The 20,876-nt window shown below is 49.3% G+C and overlaps 1 protein-coding gene across 1 annotated transcript in view; it reads right to left on the minus strand.

Moving 5' to 3' along the window:
* The window catches only part of LOC144737948 (trypsin-1-like), a 51,969-nt gene that overhangs the window by 8,472 nt on the left and 22,621 nt on the right, over window positions 1–20,876 (minus strand). Inside the window, exons 6-7 of the mRNA XM_078620854.1 lie at window positions 5,898–6,030; window positions 601–836 (exon numbers count right to left, since the gene is read on the minus strand). Of these exons, the coding sequence (XP_078476980.1) occupies window positions 601–836; window positions 5,898–6,030 (369 nt within the window). The remainder of the gene's footprint in view (window positions 1–600; window positions 837–5,897; window positions 6,031–20,876) is intronic.

Raw genomic sequence — 20,876 nt, forward strand, 5'->3', positions numbered from 1 at the left:
GAAATGAATAGCAGAAACCAATGACTCTCAATTCATGTTGATTCTAAATGTGGAGGGGAAAACAAGTATAACCCGTAAAAACAAAGTTTTTCACTATAAATCCTTTATATGCGTGGCGGCTAGAGTCCTCTCGTCCTCTGGCTTGAGATGGCTGCCACCTATGAGTCAGATGATTGCATTGCACCATTAAGCAATTGGTAATTAAATATATTTTTGTCCTAAAAAGTGTAAAATTTTGGAAAAAAATTTTCACGAACATTAATTGTCACGCACAACGAGTCTGTGTGGCAAAACGTCAGCTCGATTGGATCACGGGAAGTGGGTTAAAAAACGACCGAAAGATTTGCACGGTCCTAAGCAAGCAAGCAAGCGAACTTAATATAAAGGATTTAAAAACGGAGGACCCGGAGAAAAATTCACGAGACCACAGGGAGACATACACACGCCAAATATACAGGCAGGTGTCAGGGTCGAACCCACGACCTCCTGTATACCAGGCGAGATAGTTAACATCTCCTAGCCACCGTGGCGCCCTCTGACAACAAGAACACCGTGGAGATTCGCGGCCGTTGTCGCCGTCGTTTGCTGTCATCGTTCTACCGGTTGCGTTGTAGAGAAGGCTGCACGCCTTCCCCGGGGCGATGTTAGAGTGGAGCTGCTCGGGCAGGCAGGCGGGCTGCACGGTGCCGCCAGAGAAGTTGAGGGTGGCGCTCAGCTGCACCAGAGCCGCATCGTAGTCCAGCGAGGAGCCGTTGAAGCGTCCGTGCGCCACTAAGCGGCTCACGGAGACCGTGCTGCCGTCTCTCAGCCGCGCTTGCCACAGGCTCACGTTCGGCCTGCGCCAGAGGGCATTGGCAGAAACACGTTCCTTCGGGGTGGGCAGGTAGGAACTTGGTTGGCACAGCGCATTCGTGCACGACAGAGAGACAAATACTCCCTGGTGGGCAGTGTGGAACCTGTTGTTGCTACCTGTATAAGTGAAGTGTGTCGTGTATAGTGTGTAGGTGAAAGGTTGAGTTTCATAAGGGCACCACGGGGTGACCAGCTCCTCTCCACCCAGCCCCACCCCTCCCCACCCAGCCCCTCCCTCCCTCCCCACCCAGCCCCACCCCTCCCCACCCAGCCCCTCCCTCCCCACCCAGCCCCACCCCTCCCCACCCAGCCCCTCCCCACCCTCCCATCCCCACCCAGGCCCTCCCTCCCCACCCAGCCCCTCCCTCCCCACCCAGCCCCTCCCCACCCTCCCATCTCCACCCCACCCACCCCCCACTCTCCCCTCCCCACCCAGCCCCACCCTCCCCACCCAGCCCCTCCCTCCCCACCCAGTCCCTCCCCACCCTCCCCTCTCCACCCAGCCCCACACCTCCCCTCCCCATATGCACGACAGACAGAGAAATAATCCCTGGTGAGCAGTGTGGAACCTGTTGTTCCTACCTGTAATATGCATTGTCATATAATACTCCGTAAATTATAATTTTTTATTGGGGGTGGGGGGTTAATTTATATGCTTCATGTTGACCTACAAATGCATGAATTTGTTTTATCTTTTACAAGGAACACATTTGCTTTTTTGGACAAACTGAATCACCTTAAGGCTGGGAATGTTGAAAGAAACTCGAGGCAAAAAGATCTGCTTTTTTCTTTCCGAGGCTTCCATTTTATGAATGGAACCCCCCTCCCCCAGTTCCATTTTGTGAATGAAACATTGCCCGTCTCCTCATTGGCCCCAGTCGCAGCGGTGCCCCCCCCCCCCACCACTAACTCCCACCCACTGCTCCCATTGGTCGGCGAAACCCCGCGAGCTCGATTAATTAAATAATTGTATTCGGCGCCCCCGAGCCAATGGGAGGACTCTGGTGGGGCGGGGCATTAGAATGCACGACAGACAGACAAATAATCCCTGGTGGGCAGTGTGGAACATGATGTTCCTACCTGTAAAACTGCATGGCGTGCATGCGTGCACGTGTGGGCGGGTGTGCGTGCGTCTGTGGGCCCATCGTTGCTCACAGAAGCAAACTTTGGTCAGGAGATTCATCTTCTTGGTTCTTTCGGTAAAGTCACGTAGAAGGGAAATAATAAAATAAATAAAATAAAACATAATAATTCATCTTTTTGGTTCTTTCGGTAAAATCACGTAGAAGGGAAATAATCAAATAATAAAAATAAAGCATAATGTTTTTATTATTTTATTACTTCCCTTCTACGTGGTGACTTTACCGAAAGAACCAAGAAGATGACTCCCTGCAGTCACGAAAGCTTTAAATCGAAATTTGGTGGGATGTTGGCTATCAACAACAAGGCAACTCCTATGACTAATTGGGAATGGGACGCAAGCGTAGGATTGATCACCCTGTCGCTGGCCGCCTTTGGGGAGGGTGTATAGTGTGAAAGGCCGAAACACCCTAGGAACCAAAGGTTCACTACTGACGATGCGCTCCCCAAATTTCACCAGGCTCACTGTTCATGAACTCTTGGAAGTGCTTGCACAAAGGATAGTAACATCTCATCCTGTGTTCTTGGAATCAGGAGAATCGCGTAGGAACCGGCTCGAAATACAAACACGATCCCGGGGGGCAAACGGATTGCGAATACTCCTCGCTTTAATGCGCTGTCGGTATTCGCACTACGACGTGTTTTTCACCGTAAGGCGGCTCTTCCGTTAGTAAAACACTTTTAGGACAACTTGAACGTCCACCGTTATAAGGTAGAACACGCACTTATAACGTGGAATGCGTGCATTGTTATAACACGGAATGCATACTATTATAATGCGCACCGTTATAACGCAGAACGTGCACCGTTATAACAGAGAATGTGCCCGCTGTCATAACTGGGAATGCGTGCATTGCTTTAATGCGGAATACCATGACATTTTGACGTGGAATGCGCACGTTGTTTTGACACGGAACTCACACCGTTATAACACGGAATGTGCACCGCACTGTTTTTGAGTGGTTGATGACGAACTACTTGAGTTGCATGGCTGAGCGGGACAGTGATACAGTAACGTGGAATACAACAGTAACGTATACGCTCAGTTTTTTGTCCTAGAATCTCACTGTGCGTAATATAAAATGTTTATATTCTTAGGTTTTTTTTCGGTAAAGTAGCTGTATCAAGTGAGTGAAATTCACTTGATACAGCTATCGTGCTGTGACGGTTTCACCTGAAGACGGAAGCTTGTGTTGCCTCCGAAACGTCGTGATTTTTATTTTCTTTTTATTTTACTTTTATTAATTTGAAATTTTTACCTACGTGACTTTACCGAAAAAACCTAAGAATATGAATCCTTGCAGTCACGAAAGCTTCAAATCTAGAAATGAAATGTTTATTTTTTTATTTTAAACTATTTTTTATTTTACCAGTTAAGGCCTCACTGAGCTATGTAGCTCTTCTTCAGATGTGACCTGGCTATCACAAATGATAGCCTAACGAAGTGGCTTACAATGTGGACCTTTATCATAGCCAAATACTCTAAACGTATGTCTATTATAAATGTGGAGGAAAAACCGGGTGAAGGACAACAAACTAAACACAAAAAGCAGTTTTAAAGAAACAAGTTGTCTATCTAGATTATTTAAAAGTGCATAGCTGGCAGTGGCTTCCTAATATCAGAAGGAAGAGCGCGTGCCAGATGGCCGCAGAAGCAGATCCAAAAGCACGTGATGCGGTGACCATCTGTTTGATGGACCAGCCAAAAGCCGCTGCTGCTGCTGCGAGGATGATCGGAATTCGCGTGGGTCGAACAGAGAATTGGCTACAAGACAAATAGACATGGAGACGCCACGCCATTTACAAATCCGAACACAAAGGCACGTTTTACAATGCGCAAGTTAGGGCTGTTTGACGCTGCCTTTGGTGAAAGCACAACGGCCGGTTGCCTTTGTCTCCCCAGTGGCGATGTTTTCACACCGCAACAGGTACTTAGATCTTCTTGGTTCTTCCGGTAAAATCACGTAGAAGGGAAATAATAAAATAATAAAAATAAAACATAATAAAATAATTCTCACGACGTTTCGGCCACAACGCAAGCAGCCGTCCTCAGGTGAAGAACAGGTCGACCTGTTCTGTTGTGGCCGAAACGTCGTGAGAATTATTTTATGTTTTATTTTTATTATTTTATTATTTCCCTTCTACGTGACTTTACAGAAAGAACCAAGAACATGAATCCCTGCAGTCACGAAAGCTTTAAATCGAAATTTAATTATTTTATTATGTTTTATTTTTATTATTTTATTATTTCCCTTCTACGTGACTTTACCGAAAGAACCAAGAAGATGAATCCCTGCAGTCACGAAAGCTTTAAATCGAAATTTAATTATTTTATTATGTTTTATTTTTATTATTTTATTATTTCCCTTCTACGTGACTTTACCGAAAGAACCAAGAACATGAATCCCTGCAGTCACGAAAGCTTTAAATCGAAATTTAATTATTTTATTATGTTTTATTTTTATTATTTTATTATTTCCCTTCTACGTGACTTTACCGAAAGAACCAAGAACATGAATCCCTGCAGTCACGAAAGCTTTAAATCGAAATTTAATTATTTTATTATGTTTTTTTTTATTATTTTATTATTTCCCTTCTACGTGACTTTACCGAAAGAACCAAGAACATGAATCCCTGCAGTCACGAAAGCTTTAAATCGAAATTTAATTATTTTATTATGTTTTATTTTTATTATTTTATTATTTCCCTTCTACGTGACTTTACCGAAAGAACCAAGAACATGAATCCCTGCAGTCACGAAAGCTTTAAATCGAAATTTAATTATTTTATTATGTTTTTTTTTATTATTTTATTATTTCCCTTCTACGTGACTTTACCGAAAGAACCAAGAACATGAATCCCTGCAGTCACGAAAGCTTTAAATCGAAATTTAATTATTTTATTATGTTTTATTTTTATTATTTTATTATTTCCCTTCTACGTGACTTTACCGAAAGAACCAAGAAGATGAATCCCTGCAGTCACGAAAGCTTTAAATCGAAATTTAATTATTTTATTATGTTTTATTTTTATTATTTTATTATTTCCCTTCTACGTGACTTTACCGAAAGAACCAAGAAGATGAATCCCTGCAGTCACGAAAGCTTTAAATCGAAAGGTACTTAGATTTGAGGCTAAGGGGAAGGACCGGTTAAGATAATCGTTACTAGTGTTGGCCGTGAGTGGTAAAGTACAAAGACAAGAGAAAAATTCCGCTTAATAGCTTTAACAGACTTCACTATGGGAACCTCATTTGCCAGTAAAAATATGCTAATTGGTTTTTTACCCTTCTATCTGGCAACAAAACTGACACCTTTTTACAAGGAGTCATGTTTGCATAGACCGCAATACCTGCAGTCATAATACAAACAAAAAACATAACTCTGACAATGTGCACTGTCCTTGAAGTTGATTGGTCCACACCCGAGACAGCTTTCCTTAGAGCCTAGTCTCACTTGGGTTGGACCAGATGACGCCAAAAGGCACACTCTAACAGACTTTTGGAGCAAGTGTTGTTACCGAGCACCTATGAAGACCGGTACAGCACACGAGAGGGTGGATGGCCAACACAACGCCCGACCGCCTTTGTCTCCCTAGTAGCGATGTTTACACACGACATTTTAGGCTGAGTTGACCTCGGGGAGACCAGTTCAGATATATAATCGTCACCGATGGTGACCGCGAGCAGAAATCGAACTCGGGTTGCTGGGTACGTAGTGCAGCGTGATAACCGCTACACTACCGCTACACAAAGGAGCAAAGATCCCCCGTATAGCCTTAACAGACTGTAGGGGCAAGTGCTGTTAGCGAGCACCACAAAGGAGCTCACACACATACACACGCACACACACACACATGAATACAAACGCGTGTATGTATGTCAGTCTTCTCGTGTACATACGTACGCGTTGCTGATGCAGTGTGCGCAGGTGAGGAGCCACTGGCTGCTGATCACCGTGGCACTGCACGTGGTCGCCTCGTTGTAGGTGAGGTTCACGAGCCACGGGTTGGGGAAGCCGGACATCGCCTTCCCACAGGCTGCGTGCGGCGTCACACGGGATCACAAACGGGAACGGCGTTCATTCTTGAGACAATAGTTGCCCACACTCCCCGAAGTCGATGTCACGACCACACAGACCGGATCGTAGCTCGGATCCTAAAATGCCTCTCTTTCTCGTGCCAATCGATCACCTCTGACGTGGTGACAGCCAGAGATCAGAGGTCGCAACCGGGTACCCGATACCCGTACCCTACCCGATACCCGGCTACCCGTACCCGGCCGGGTATGGGTACAGGTACCCGTTTGCGACCCTGGTGCGGCCGGGTACGGGTACGGGTAGGCCGTGAGTCACTGGTGAGTAACCGTTTGTCACTCATTTCCCAACGTCTTGTCTCTTCTCACAATTCAAGTTCATAGAATCAACCCACCCGCGCCTGCAACATGGCTTCATCCCAGAGATCGCAATCGGGTACCCGTACCCTACCCGATACCCGGCCGGGTACGGGTAGCCGGGTATCGGGTAGGGTACGAGTACCCGTTTGCGACCCTGGTGCGGCCGGGTACGGGTAAGGAATCAAAACCCGTTTGCGACTTCTGCCAGAGATGGACAGAACCGCAGCCAGGTGGCGTTGGTGTCACCAAGACTGCCAGAGTCGAGCGGTAAAGTTAAAAAATCTCGTTTGGTGGGATTAAAAGAACAAGTATAACCCGTAAAAACAAAGTTTTTCACTATAAATCCTTTATATGCGTGGCGGCTAGAGTCCTCTCGTCCTCTGGCTTGAGATGGCTGCCACCTATGGGTCAGATTATTGCATGCCACCATTAAGCAATTGGTAATTAAATATAATATTTTTGTCCTAAAAAGTGTAAAATTTGGGAAAAAAAATTCACGAACATTAATTGTCACGCACAACGAGTCTGTGTGGAAAATGTCAGCTCGATTGGATCACGGGAAGTGGGTTAAAAAACGACCGAAAGATTTGCACGGTCGTAAGCAAGCAAGCAAGCATGGAACTTAATATAAAGGATTTAAAAATGGCTGAGCCCAACAAACTTCACAGAGGTCGCTTCAAAATCAGAATAATCAGAAGTGAATTTCCCACTGAGTGAAGCCCGTAGAGCGAAAAAGCTATTTTTTAAAAAGGCGATTCGACCGGCAAACAGCATCAAAGCATCTTCTTGGTTTTCTTGGTTCTTTCGGTAAAGTCACGTAGAAGGGAAATAATAAAATAATACAAATAAAACAATAAAATACATAATATGACTTTGAAACCCCCCCCACCTCCTACGCATTCCACAAGTAGTGACTAATCCCATATCTGCATTTCCCATAAATATGCTAAATTCCTCTTGATATGCAAATTCCTTTGTCAAGGCGCCCCTTCCCCGCCTCCAACCCAGCAGCTTAAATATACGCTGCCAAGCTTGGTGGTGCCCATTCAGACGCTGTCTTTCCGACAGACCTGTTCTTCACCTGAGGACGGCTGCTTGCGTTGTGGCCATAACGTCGTGAGAATTATTTTATTATGTTTTATTTTGATTATTTAATTATTTCTCTTCTACGTGACTTTACCGAAAGAACCAAGAAGATGTGAGCATCTCTCGAACACAATGAATTATTAAAAAGTAATTAAACATCGCAGTGATACAACTCCACCTGCCTCCTGACGCTGTGATCTGGCTTGACCACCCGAATATTAGTTGTTGCTCTGAATCTACATCAGCCGAACAGAAGAGGAAAGATCCAAAGCTCGGTCAATGCTCAATCAATTCTCGATCACAGACACAAGCATTCAAAGTGTCATAGTTCGACCACTGCATTGAAAGATGTTGATACTCCTACTGATACTCCTGCTGTTATGGAGTGACTCATGCTGCCAGCTACGGCTGCAAAGTTTGGTCGTACATGGTATGCATATTGTTTATTGTTAAATTTGAATCACAGTTCTTAGGATCACTGCTACATTGTTTTTATAGCTTTATTTTGGTGATTTCGAAAACGTTTTGGTTTAGCCATATTTGTTTGTTGTAGTACAGAGTTAGACTGATAACTTTAATCTAAATTGTCTTGTGGTTGTTATTGTTTGACTTGCATCCCACTGGGATTTTTTGCACACAGCGTTGAAATACGGTGTTTTTTCTGGAAGACTTTTGCTGTTTTTTCCTGGATTTTTCTGTTGCACATAGTCACTTTAAGATGTTCCTTGTTCATGTTTTTGTTTGTTGCGGTTGCACCCGAGTCAAGAGCCAAATGGCTCACAGGGCGATACCTAATGAATGAAACTGAAAACTGAAACTGAATATAGGCGCGTATTTAAAACGTCATAACTCAATCACTGCTCGAGCACATGAAACACACATTCAAAACGTCATAGCCCGATCACTGTTCGATCACACATACCAAAATAACTGAAACTGAAACCAGTGGCGGCTCCTGCAAAATCTCTCAGGGGGGGCAAATGTCTGGATGATTGATACGGATAAGGTCCACCCATGCAATGGATAAATTAACAGCTTAAGCATGTAAAGGCAACATCACTTCTTTAATATTAATGAAAAATAAAGTGACTCTTACAATACATCTTGTTTGTTTCTATACTCACTATTAAAACAAACCACTCAAGTTTATTTTATTAAAGATTCCACTAGGTGGCAACAAATTATATTGTTGGATGAAACGTGCTTACGTATGATGACGTAAGCACGTATGATGACGTAAGCACGTATGATGACGTAAGCACGTTAGGGCGTGCCCTCCCGGAAGCCATAGAGAATGCATTGCAGCGCCCCCGTTCGAAAAAAACATCTTTGAATGTAAGTCTATGGGACCACTCGGGGCGATTCCCAGCTGGAGGGAAATCGCCCAAAAAGAGGCGGTACTCCACAGAACGTAGCATGACGCTGATTGGACTATATCCAGAGGCCCAGTGACGGCTAGCGTGAATCTGTGGTTGAATGACATTGGTGGTGCGTCGCCCAATCGCCCTAATGAAGAAACCGCCCCTGACTGAAACACAGAAAGGTATTCAAAATGTCATACCGAAAAAACCTAAGAGTATGAATCCTTGCAGTCACGGAAGCTTCAAAGCTATCTTCACTCCTTTGAAGGAGGAATGGACGAGATTCACTCTTGCTTACGTAGAGGTGGTGCGTGCTGGCAGGGGGGGATCGTGTGACAGCGCGTGGTGGGTGGCTACATCGCGGTCCGCAGGCGGGTGTCCACATCGCGGTCCGCATAGGCCCCGCCCCCTGGAGTGGAGGGCTATGTAAGGCGATGCGCAGCAGCACTCGGGGAGAAGTCTACCAGTGAAGACAGAAGACGGAGGAAGAGATAGGGCCCTGAGACCCCTAGTCCTGCTGCCCTTGTAAGGGCCGGGGCTCTGTGCGGCTCAGAGGCGAGACCTTGGGATTCACAGCCCGATGTCCTTGTAAGGGCCGGGTTGTGTAACCCAGAGGTCGGGGTCCGTGCCTGGCAAGGCAGGTCCGATAGCTCCCTGTGGGGTGAGTGTAGCCAGAGGGCCTGAGAGCGTGGCCGAGTTAGGCACGCGTAGCGTAGGCTGTATCTCGGCTGTATCTGTTACTGTTACGTGAGTGTTAATAAATAAGTGCTGCCCCGTCAACTCGTCTCCCGCCGTAATTGAGATATTACACTTACATGACAATTGAGTGGATAACAAATCTAATATTGCATCTTTAATCTGCTGTTATTACTCCATACGATAGAAGAAGACTACCATTGTCTTGTGCTTCAGCAGTGGAGTAGCAAAACAACGTGAACTCTCTCCTAAAAGCACTCTCGTGGTGCTGGCAGACCTCGACGTTGGTATTGAGCTGCTGAGCCACATTGCTGCCTTATGGGGCCGTCCATAAATGACGTCACGCGATTTTGGACGAATTTTGAACCCCCCCTCCCTCCCTTCGTCACACGGCGTCACAAAAAGTCAGACCCCCCCCCCCCCCTCAAATATGACGTCACAAAGCTCTGCCCCCACCCCCCAAAAAATATAAAAAATGCTTCAAATCGCTTTAAACTATTGTCATTGTAGTGCGTATTGAACGTGGCGCTGCACTCTGATGTTGTAGGAGAAAACATTTATTAAAACGTCTATTTAATTAAGTAGAACGTGTTGTCCATATTTATTTAACGTCGCGCATTTTGATGTGACGTCACATTTCTCAATACTCTTAAATGCTTGACGTCCATTCTAAATGTGGAAATGAAAAACCGGAAGACCCCGAAAAAAAATTCCATGTGACCACGGCTAGAGAGATAGACAAGCAAATTCCAAATATACATCAGGCGTCAGGGTCGGGTTCGAACCAGCGATCTCCTGTTATACCAGGCGAGGTTGATATCCACCACTGTGGCCTTTCTATTCATCGTTGATTCCTCCTCCTCTGTCGTCTCTGCCTCTCTATTCGAGAGCGAGTGACCTCTGTGAGGTCGCGGCGGTGGTGTTACGAGGCGACACCGCTGTGTCAGAGTTGAGCGATTTCGAAAGGAGCGATTTGGTTCGCAAGGTTGATGCGCCCTCAAAAGCTGTGGTGGCCGTGCTGCCGTGTTAACATTACGTGAGGTCGTGTGTGGGGAGGGGGGTCACGTTAAGGTTATAGATGTAGGGATTTATACGCAGGGCGACAACTGGAAATGAATACATTAAAAATAAATGCTCGGAAAAAGGGGATAGGAGATTGGGGCAAAATCCTCCAAAATGTACAGATTTGGTGGAAAGGAGTGATAGAGGGGAGAGGTTTAACACGTAGGCTTTCGCGACCAATATTATTCATAATAAACGTGTTTGGGTTTAGATCGCGTTATTTATAAATGTGTCGTGACCCTCCACCATCCGACACGGCCAATCAGCAAAAAAGTGTCACGTTGACAAAAGACAAATAGTTCACTGCTTTAGCCCACCGGTGTGTTGAAGAGCGAATTGCCCGATGATGATGGATGTAATTACCAGCGAAACGTCGTACTCAAAAATTGTAAATGTTGTGGATTCACTCTTCAACACACAGGTGGGCTAAAGCAGTGAACTATTTGTCTTTTGTCAACGTGACACTTTTTTTTTGCTGATTGGCCGTGTCGGGTGGTGGAGGGTTACGACACATTTATAAATAGCGCCATCTAACCCCAAAAACCTTTTAATATGAATTATTATGAGAGGGGAGAGGGTTGATAAAGGAGGTTGTTGGACGACAGCTCCAGGAGTCCAGGGGAAAAAGTCTGAAATCAACCAACGGTGTCTGGGGTCCTGGTAAGACTCCCACTGCCCTACCCTCCCTTCCCTACCATACCATATGAGCAGGGTTGACATGCACACAATCGATGGACGTGAAGACTTCTCTAGGGTAGATTCCATAGTAATAGGTTTTTACCCTTTCAACTGGTACAACAAACTGACACCTTTATACAAGGCATCATGTTTGCAATAACCACAACACAAGCAGTCAAATTGCAAACAAAAAGAAACAACTCTGATGATGATAATGATATGCACTGTCCTTGAAGTTGTACCAGTTGAAAGGGTAAAAACCTACTACCATATTTTGCCACTGGTAAAGAAGGTATCATAGTGTAAATTCTTACCCCGAGCTGTCAATACTCTGATAGTGCGCTGTTTTTGAGTTGTACGCCTTGTGGCGTCATCTGGTCCAACACCAATGGAGACTAGGCTCTAAGAAAAGCTGTCTCGGGTGTGGACCAATCAACTTCAAGGACAGTGTATATCATTATCATTATCAGAGTTGTGATCTGGTCCCGTCTGTAAAAGACGTGGTTCCAGACATACAGTACCCTGGCGTCTACAAACTAAGTTGCCTCTGTGGTAGCAGTTACATTGGAGAAACCAAACGACATGTCTCGGACCGCATCCGTGAACATAAAGCAGACCTGAAACACGGTAGGACAAACACCTCAGCCGTGGCAGATCACTGTTACAATTCAGTGGGCTCACATGACATTGACTTCTCCAAGACAGAGGTTCTCTGCAAGCCATCTGGCTACCATGAGAGATTCGTGAGGCGATCCACATATACAAACACAGAGACAATCTCAACCGAGAAGATGGATTCTGGCTCAGCAATCATTGGAAGGACGTAATAAACCATTTCGGATCTTAACTGATTGTTGTTTACGTTTACGGTGACTTTCAGACCGCAGTCCACTCACTGGCATTGACTGTGTATCTTGTGTTCTCCACAGGGAATGCATTAGTTGCTCCGCTGCGGGTCTCCTCCCACCGCTCTCCCATTGACATGTTTCGTTGCTTTTACATACTATTAACATTCCCTCCCTTTGTTACTGCTACCCCCTACCCCCTCCCTTTGATGCTGCTAATCCTGCATAATGCATGGGCATAATATAACTTTGAAACCCCCTCGCCCACCTCCTACGCATTTCCCATAAATATGCTACATTCCTCTTGATATGCAAATTTTTTTGTCAAGGCGCTCTTCTTCCACCTCCAACCCAGCTTATATATACGCTCCAAGCTTGGCAGTGTTTGATTCTTCACCTGAAGACGGCTGCTTGCGTTGTAGCCGAAACGTCGTGAAAATTATTTTATTATGTTTTATTTTTATTATTTTATTACTTCCCTTCTGCGTGACTTTACCGAAAGAACCAAGAAGAAGAGTTGTTTCTTTTTGTTTGCATTTTGACTGCTTGTGTTGTGGTTATTGCAAACATGATGCCTTGTATAAAGGTGTCAGTTTTTGTACCAGTTCAAAGGGTAAAAACCTACTACCATGATGTTATTCATTCTGTCACGGATTCATTCTATGATGATAAAGCGCAACTATAATTGGGTTGTGTGTGTGTGTTAGGGTTATGCGACGCGTAGGAGGGCCACAGGCGGCCACAAGGGTTGTCAAGAATCGACAGATTTAAACAAGTGTAGTGGTGATACGCGCTGGGTGTATATGTCGTGTGCCAGCGCGTATGTACGGGTGTGTGTGTGGTGACGCGCGCTGACGGGGAGGAGCAGGCGTCAGTGCGCGGGTGGGGGTAGTGCTGCTGATTGGCTGTGTGCCGGTGACGCGCCCAGAGGGAGTGATCGGGTAGCAGCGCGGTGTGATTGGTTGGGGAGTGGAAACACGCGCTGAGCGGAACCGGATCGTGGGGATAGAGCGTGGGGATTGGGTAACTGAGGAGCGGTGCCGACGTTGAGGTCCGCATCCGCTCCGTCTCCCGGGAAGAAGGGGTATATAAGGTGATGCACAGAGGAGCAGGGGGCAGAAGTGGAACCATCTAAGAATGAAGAGGAAGGTGCAGAGATAGAGCCCGGAGAGGAGAGTAATGGAGAGTAGAAGCTGAGTGATGTATAGTGTGTAGCCAGCGAGATAGAACGGTCTACACGAGCTGAGTAATGTATAGTGTGTAGCCAGCGAGATAGAACGGTCTACACGAGCTGAGTAATGTATAGGGTGTAGCCAGCGAGATAGAACGGTCTACACGAGCTGAGTAATGTATAGTGTGTAGCCAGCGAGATAGAACGGTCTACACGAGCTGAGTAATGTGTAGTGTGTAGCCAGCGAGAGAGAACGGTCTGCACGAGCCGAGTATGCATACGGTGTAGCCAGCGAGAGAGGAAGGTCTGCACGAGCCGAGTATGCATACGGTGTAGCCAGCGAGAGCGGTGCAAAGTCTACACGAGGCGAGTGGAGAGTGTAGCAGAGGCGCAGAGTCTACACGAGGCGAGAGAGGAGTGTAGCCGAGGCGCGGAGTCTACACGAGGCACAGAGAGCCGGCAGCACAGAATCCTGAGTCAAGAGAAGTGCAGTGTGAAGAAGAGAGGCCACGCGTTGTATTGTTACAAGTCAAGATTTAATAAAAGAAGTGTGTTCCCGTCAAGGAGTTTCCTGCCGTCATTTTCCAATACTTCATCTGGTGTCAGAAGTGAAACGGGCTTCCAAGTATGGAGACGAGGAAGACCCGTAGGACCCACGGGATTGACCGCGAGGAAGACCTGGACGACTCGGAGCCGCTGGTGGCGGGGGGTGAGGAAGAGGACTTGCCCACGCTGCAGGGTCCGTCGACGGCGCCGGCCGAGCGACCGGGGACAGACGCCGGGCTTCGTGAGGCGCACTCCCGACTGGCGGAGCTGCTGCTCGCCGCCGCGTCCATCTTGGCGGAGATCAGCTCGTCGGGAGGAGCGGGGACGGTGGGGGACATTTTACAAGGTCGCCCCGCAGATTCCCGCCAAAACGAATGGGGGATTCCCGCCATTGCGCCTGGGCCTACTTTTGGCGGGAACGGCGAGCGCCACGTGGTGGTGGGTTCCCAAGCGCGCGCATCGACGTCATCAGCGCGCGAGGGGGTCCGCCATCTTACGTCTGCTGCTGGAGCCGCCATCTTAGACACCGACGGACAGGCGGAGAGGAACCACGAGGCGGATGACTTCATTTTTCAGCAGCGCCTGCCCACGTTGTCAGCCTTCAAGGCGGAAGGCGGAGACTGGGGCCAATTTCAGCGAAGGTTTTTGGCGCATCAAGAGATGTCAGCGTGGTCCGATGCTACAGCGCTGCGGGCATTGCCCGCCATGCTGGACGACGATGCGCTCGCGGCCTTCAGGGCTGCACGGAAGTCGGACCGCTCCACGCTGAAGGATGCGCTGGGTTTGTTGGCCAGGGTCTACGGGCCTCCCTCTACATGCCGCCATCAGTTCTACGCAAGACGGAAAGCGGCCACGGAGACCGCGCTGGCCTATCGCACGGCGTTGCTGGCTCTTGCTGATGCTGCGTTCCCTCGGATGGACGAGGAGGGCCAAGACGCGATGGTTTTGGAGCAGCTGCTCAAGTTGGCGCAGGACCTGGGGGTCCCTATCAACACAGCTGACGACATTGATATTTCTTCTTTGAGAGTCGCCACGAGTATTCAAGCGCACGAGGCCCTACAACGGAAGCAAGGCGTTGGTTGCAACGCTGCTGTCGTCGCAGCCCCGGGGTTGGTGGTCGCCGAACCCCAAGTCGTCAGCCCACGAGAGGAGGCGTTCGCCACGGGACGACCAGGGGACTGGAGGCCGGGGGCCCGGTCGCCTCTGCGATCGGGCCGAAAGTCGGAGCAACCAAGATCTACTCCGACCCTCGTCACGTGCTATAACTGCGGCCTCCGGGGCCACGTGGCGTCCGGGTGCCGCGCTCCGTGGCAGCGCGCCATGGGAGCTCGGCTGGACGACGACCGAGAGCCCAAGTCATCTCTACAATCCCCGGCAAGTCGCGGCACCTCACACGCTCGGCCTGTTTATTCGGCACACATGGGACGCCGCGTTGCGGCGGAGGAGGGCCGGTTAAGGTTCGGGGATTCGGTTCGGCGAGGGGGGTTCGGCCGGGACCAGGGAGACATTGAATGGGCGGAATTGGGGCATAGAATTGTGGCTGCTTCGGCGGGTTCGTCCGTTGTTACGGGATCTATTGATGGGGTTGAGATTAGGGTGTTAGTGGACACGGGGGCATCGGCAACTATTATATCGGACCTCATTTATAATATTCTTCCAGTCCAATGTCGTCCGCTGCTTCCAGTTGATGTGCCATTTTACGCCGCTAATGGGGGATCGTTGGGCATTATCGGTCAGGTTAGGGCGTCCATTTGCATTGGAGATATCAAATTATCGGGACCCGTTTTCGTTTCGTCTTCTTTGGCAGTTCCGTGTCTTTTGGGCACTGACTTTTTGGCTAAAATGCCCATTAAAATTCTTATCGATCAACGATGCATTGAACTGCCATCGGGTCGCCGGATTTCATTTTTGACGGGCCCTACTGACATTCGGACGGCGTGCGCTACGATACAAGCGGTGGCGACGCAGACAGTGCAAGTGCCCCCGGGTTCACAGATGTTGATTCCCCTCCGGTTGCGAAAACCATGGGTGAGGGAGGCTTCGGGACAGAGTATGCTTTTGGGTCCTTCTAACAAGGCTGTCGGGGGTCTTGATTTATCGGTGGCTCACACTTTGGTGCGGGCTGACAGGGATCCGTTTGTGATGGTTTTGAACGCGGGGTCGCGACCAGCTGTCATCCCGCAGGGCACCGTGCTGGCTCACGCGGCGCAGGTTCCTGGGGATGATGGGTTGGTTGCGCAGGTGGGCTCGAGCCCCGCGCGGAACGTTGAGCCAAGGGAAGACCTTGAGTGGGTCCATTCGTTATGTGCCGCCTCGGACGATTTGTCGGCGGCGCAGTTGGGTGCGCTGCGCGAGTTGCTCATTGAATTCTCTGATGTATTCAGTAAACATAAGTATGACATTGGGTGCACGGATTTGTTGCACCATCACATTGAAACGGCCGATGCGGCGCCGGTCAGGCTAAATCCCTTCCGACTGAGTCCCGTGGAGAAGGAACATGTTCAGTCGGCTGTTAACGATATGCTAGAAGCCGATATTATTTCGCCCTCCTCTAGCCCGTGGGGAGCGCCTATTGTGCTGGTTAAGAAGCAGGACGGGTCCCTGCGATTCTGCGTTGATTTCCGTCGCCTGAATAAGATCTCTGTGGCTGACGCGTATCCGCTCCCCAGGATGGATGAGTCCCTCGATGCATTGTCTGGTGCGCGTTATTTTTCGACTCTTGATTTGTTATCGGGGTTTTGGCAGTTGCCGCTCGACGAAGAGTCGAAACCTAAGACAGCATTTCGGACTCCAGGGGGGCTGTTCCAGTTTAACCGGTTACCCATGGGACTTCACTCCTCTCCAGCGACGTTTCAGCGACTTATGGAGCTGGTTTTGTCGGGCTTGCAGTGGGATACATGCTTGATTTATATGGACGATGTCATTGTTTTCAGTAAAACGTTTGAGGAACACCTCCGGCGATTGAGAGGGGTGTTCTTGCGAATGCGATCGGCTAAGTTGAAATTTAAACCGGCCAAATGTCACCTCCTTCGTAGGTCCGTTAGATACTTGGGTCACATTGTCGATTCTTTGGGGATCTCCACCGATCCCGCGAAGACGGATTGTGTCGGTTCGTGGCCGACACCTACGTCCGTTTCCGACGTGCGTAGTTTCATCGGGTTTGCTTCTTATTATCGGCGGTTCGTTGAGCACTTCGCCACTATTGCAAAACCCTTGCACGCTCTAACGGCGAAGGGAGTGAAGTTCAAATGGGGACCAGAGGAGGAGGCCGCGTTTCGCTCCCTCCGGGACGCCTTGGTGGGTGCCCCACCCTTGTGTTATCCCGATTTTGCCAGTCCCTTTTTGCTGGACACGGATGCTAGCAACACGGGCATTGGGGGGGTGCTATCCCAAGTCGTTGGGGGTGTCGAAAGAGTTGTCGCCTACGGTAGTAGGGTGTTGTCTCCGGCGGAGCAGCGCTACTGTGTCACCCGTCGCGAGCTGCTTGCCATTGTTTTTTTTGTGCAACAGTTTAGGCCATATCTTTATGGTCGTCACTTCACAGTCCGAACGGACCACGCGGCGCTACAGTATTCATTGAGGGTCGCCCAGCCCTCGGGCCAGTTGTCGCGTTGGTTGGAAGTCCTCCAGGACTATCAGTTTACGACTACGTACCGTAAGGGGTTGCGACACACGAATGCCGATTGCTTGTCGCGGTTGTTGCCCTGTGATGAATGCGCGTGTTTGTCGGGATCGGCGCGCTGTAAACCGACGCTTGCGGGGGAGATGGGGGCACTGGCTGCGACAGCGGGCGCACCGATCGGGGATGATTCCACTGCCTCTCAGGGTCGGGACTCGCTGCTCTCGCTGTCGCTCAGCGAATGGGGCCGCCTCCAGATGGCGGACAGCTCGCTGCTAGCATTGCGCCGCAAGGTTGGGGGTCCCGAGGGGGACCAGGAGCGTACCGGCTCCTATGTACTTGAGCGGGGCGTGTTATTGAAATGGGACAGTTTGTCCCGGCGGAACGCACTCGTGGTGCCTTCCGCTGTGAGGGGGAGGGTTGTCTTGGCGGCACACGAACGCCTCTTGCACTTGGGAGTTAACAAGACGCTTGCCCTGCTTCAGCGTGACTATTACTGGCCGGGAATGGGAAGTGATGTGGTGCATATTCTGAAGGGGTGCGTTGAGTGCGCCAGGCGTAAACCACCGGCCGTGGCAGCTAATCCACCGCTGCAATCTATTCAGGTCTCGCGTACCAACGAGCTCGTTGCACTCGATATTTTGGGGCCCTTCCCAGTCACGCCGAGAGGGAATAAATATTTGTTAGTGGGGGTCGAATACTTTACCCGATGGCCTATGGCGTGGCCTCTCGCTAACCAGTCGGCAGCGGCTGTGACGGATGCCTTCGTCCAGGGCTATGTCCTGGACAAAGGGGCTCCCGAACGCCTGCTGACCGACCAAGGTAAAAATTTTTCGAGTAAATTGTTGCAAGAGGTGTGCGATCTGTTGGGTACCAAGAAGGTGCGTACCTCCCCGTACCACCCGCAGACTGACGGGATGGTGGAGAGACTCCACAAAACCTTGACTTCCATGCTGTGCCAGCAGGTGTGCGAGGCACATGTAGATTGGGACCTGCAGGTCCCGGGAGTCCTTGCCGCGTATAGAATGGCCCCCCATGCAGCTACGGGGTTTTCCCCATTCTATTTGATGTACGGTCGGGAAGCTGACCCGCCAATAGAAACGCAACTTGGCCTGTCCGCTCCACGAACTAATTCTAATTTGGCAGAACATATTAAGTTTAATATTCACAAGCTGACAGAGGCGAGGGAGGCCGCGCGGCTTAATTCGCGGGCTCGCCAAATTGCTAATGAACGGTTGCGGGCACGGAAGGTGTCCATGCACGAATGGAAACCAGGTGACAGGGCCTGGCTGCATTGCCCTCAGGCGCCCTTGGCTACGTCGCCTAAATTGTTGAGACCGTGGAGGGGACCCGTGGAGGTCGTGCGCGTTGCACGGCCCCAGTGCGTTCAGATAAAGTGGGGAAAGCGCCGGTGGTACGTTCACCCCTCCCGACTGAAACCGTTCTCGCCTCCATATGGCCTCCCCTTGTGTCGTGATGGCCGGGCGTGTGACGTGACCGGCGACCCAGAGGGGGAAATGTCTCTGCCTGATCCACACGTATTTTCGCCTGATCTGCTCCCAGGTGTCTCGGAACTGACAGCTGCCGATCACCGGCGGCCGGATCTCCACGGCGGGGCCGGCCCTTTCAGGCCCGTTCCGCGCCGTCTGGAGCAGCCGGAACCGCCGGACGGTCGTCAGTGTCCCGCCCCATACGATGGACCAGCCAGACGGACTCGCGCCAGGTCGTGCTACTTTGCATGACCTGCCTCGTGAGGAGTCGGGGCAGTTGGAGCGCCTCGTCACTGCGTGTAGTCGCAGGGACGTGGGGCGCGTTCGTTTCGAATTTGCTCGTATCGTGTTATTGTTGACTTTTCGGGTTCATTGTCAATCTGTACATAGTTATTCTTGTTGTTGTTGTTGTTGTGTTATGTTACGGGGCACACTCGGGGGGTTACGGGGTTTTTTTTGTTGATTGTCGTTTTATCGTCGCGGTTGGTTGTTGTTAGCAGCCGGGCCGGCTGCGAGCTATGTGGGAGGGGGTGATGTAGTGGTGATACGCGCTGGGTGTATATGTCGTGTGCCAGCGCGTATGTACGGGTGTGTGTGTGGTGACGCGCGCTGACGGGGAGGAGCAGGCGTCAGTGCGCGGGTGGGGGTAGTGCTGCTGATTGGCTGTGTGCCGGTGACGCGCCCAGAGGGAGTGATCGGGTAGCAGCGCGGTGTGATTGGTTGGGGAGTGGAAACACGCGCTGAGCGGAACCGGATCGTGGGGATAGAGCGTGGGGATTGGGTAACTGAGGAGCGGTGCCGACGTTGAGGTCCGCATCCGCTCCGTCTCCCGGGAAGAAGGGGTATATAAGGTGATGCACAGAGGAGCAGGGGGCAGAAGTGGAACCATCTAAGAATGAAGAGGAAGGTGCAGAGATAGAGCCCGGAGAGGAGAGTAATGGAGAGTAGAAGCTGAGTGATGTATAGTGTGTAGCCAGCGAGATAGAACGGTCTACACGAGCTGAGTAATGTATAGTGTGTAGCCAGCGAGATAGAACGGTCTACACGAGCTGAGTAATGTATAGGGTGTAGCCAGCGAGATAGAACGGTCTACACGAGCTGAGTAATGTATAGTGTGTAGCCAGCGAGATAGAACGGTCTACACGAGCTGAGTAATGTGTAGTGTGTAGCCAGCGAGAGAGAACGGTCTGCACGAGCCGAGTATGCATACGGTGTAGCCAGCGAGAGAGGAAGGTCTGCACGAGCCGAGTATGCATACGGTGTAGCCAGCGAGAGCGGTGCAAAGTCTACACGAGGCGAGTGGAGAGTGTAGCAGAGGCGCAGAGTCTACACGAGGCGAGAGAGGAGTGTAGCCGAGGCGCGGAGTCTACACGAGGCACAGAGAGCCGGCAGCACAGAATCCTGAGTCAAGAGAAGTGCAGTGTGAAGAAGAGAGGCCACGCGTTGTATTGTTACAAGTCAAGATTTAATAAAAGAAGTGTGTTCCCGTCAAGGAGTTTCCTGCCGTCATTTTCCAATACTTCACAAGTATAAAAAAAATGGATAAGAAAAATATTTTAAAAAATTCCAACAATTAACCATTAATGCCTAAAAACTGTTAAAAATAAAAAAAATACAGTGTCAAATATGGCACTGCTGTTAGTGTTTTTTTTTACTGAACACCAAGCCTTTAATATGCAAACTGACATGCGCATGAAAGCAAGATGCACGGTAACTTTATTGTGAGTATTGTAACATTTACATATAGGCTTTATTAATAACTGTCAATGTTAGACTGTCTTCTTCTAAACCCAATACATGGTGCAACCAAAATAAAAAAAAAGATAATATATAGTGTATATCATCTTCTTGGTTTTTTCGGTAAAGTCACGTAGAAGGGAAGTAATAAAATAATAAAAATAAAACATAAAACAATTCTCACGACAACGCTGCTTGCG

Source organism: Lampetra planeri, chromosome 76, assembly GCF_965212315.1.
Source record: "Lampetra planeri chromosome 76, kcLamPlan1.2.h2, whole genome shotgun sequence".
In the NCBI taxonomy this organism is placed as follows: Eukaryota; Metazoa; Chordata; class Hyperoartia; order Petromyzontiformes; family Petromyzontidae; genus Lampetra; species Lampetra planeri.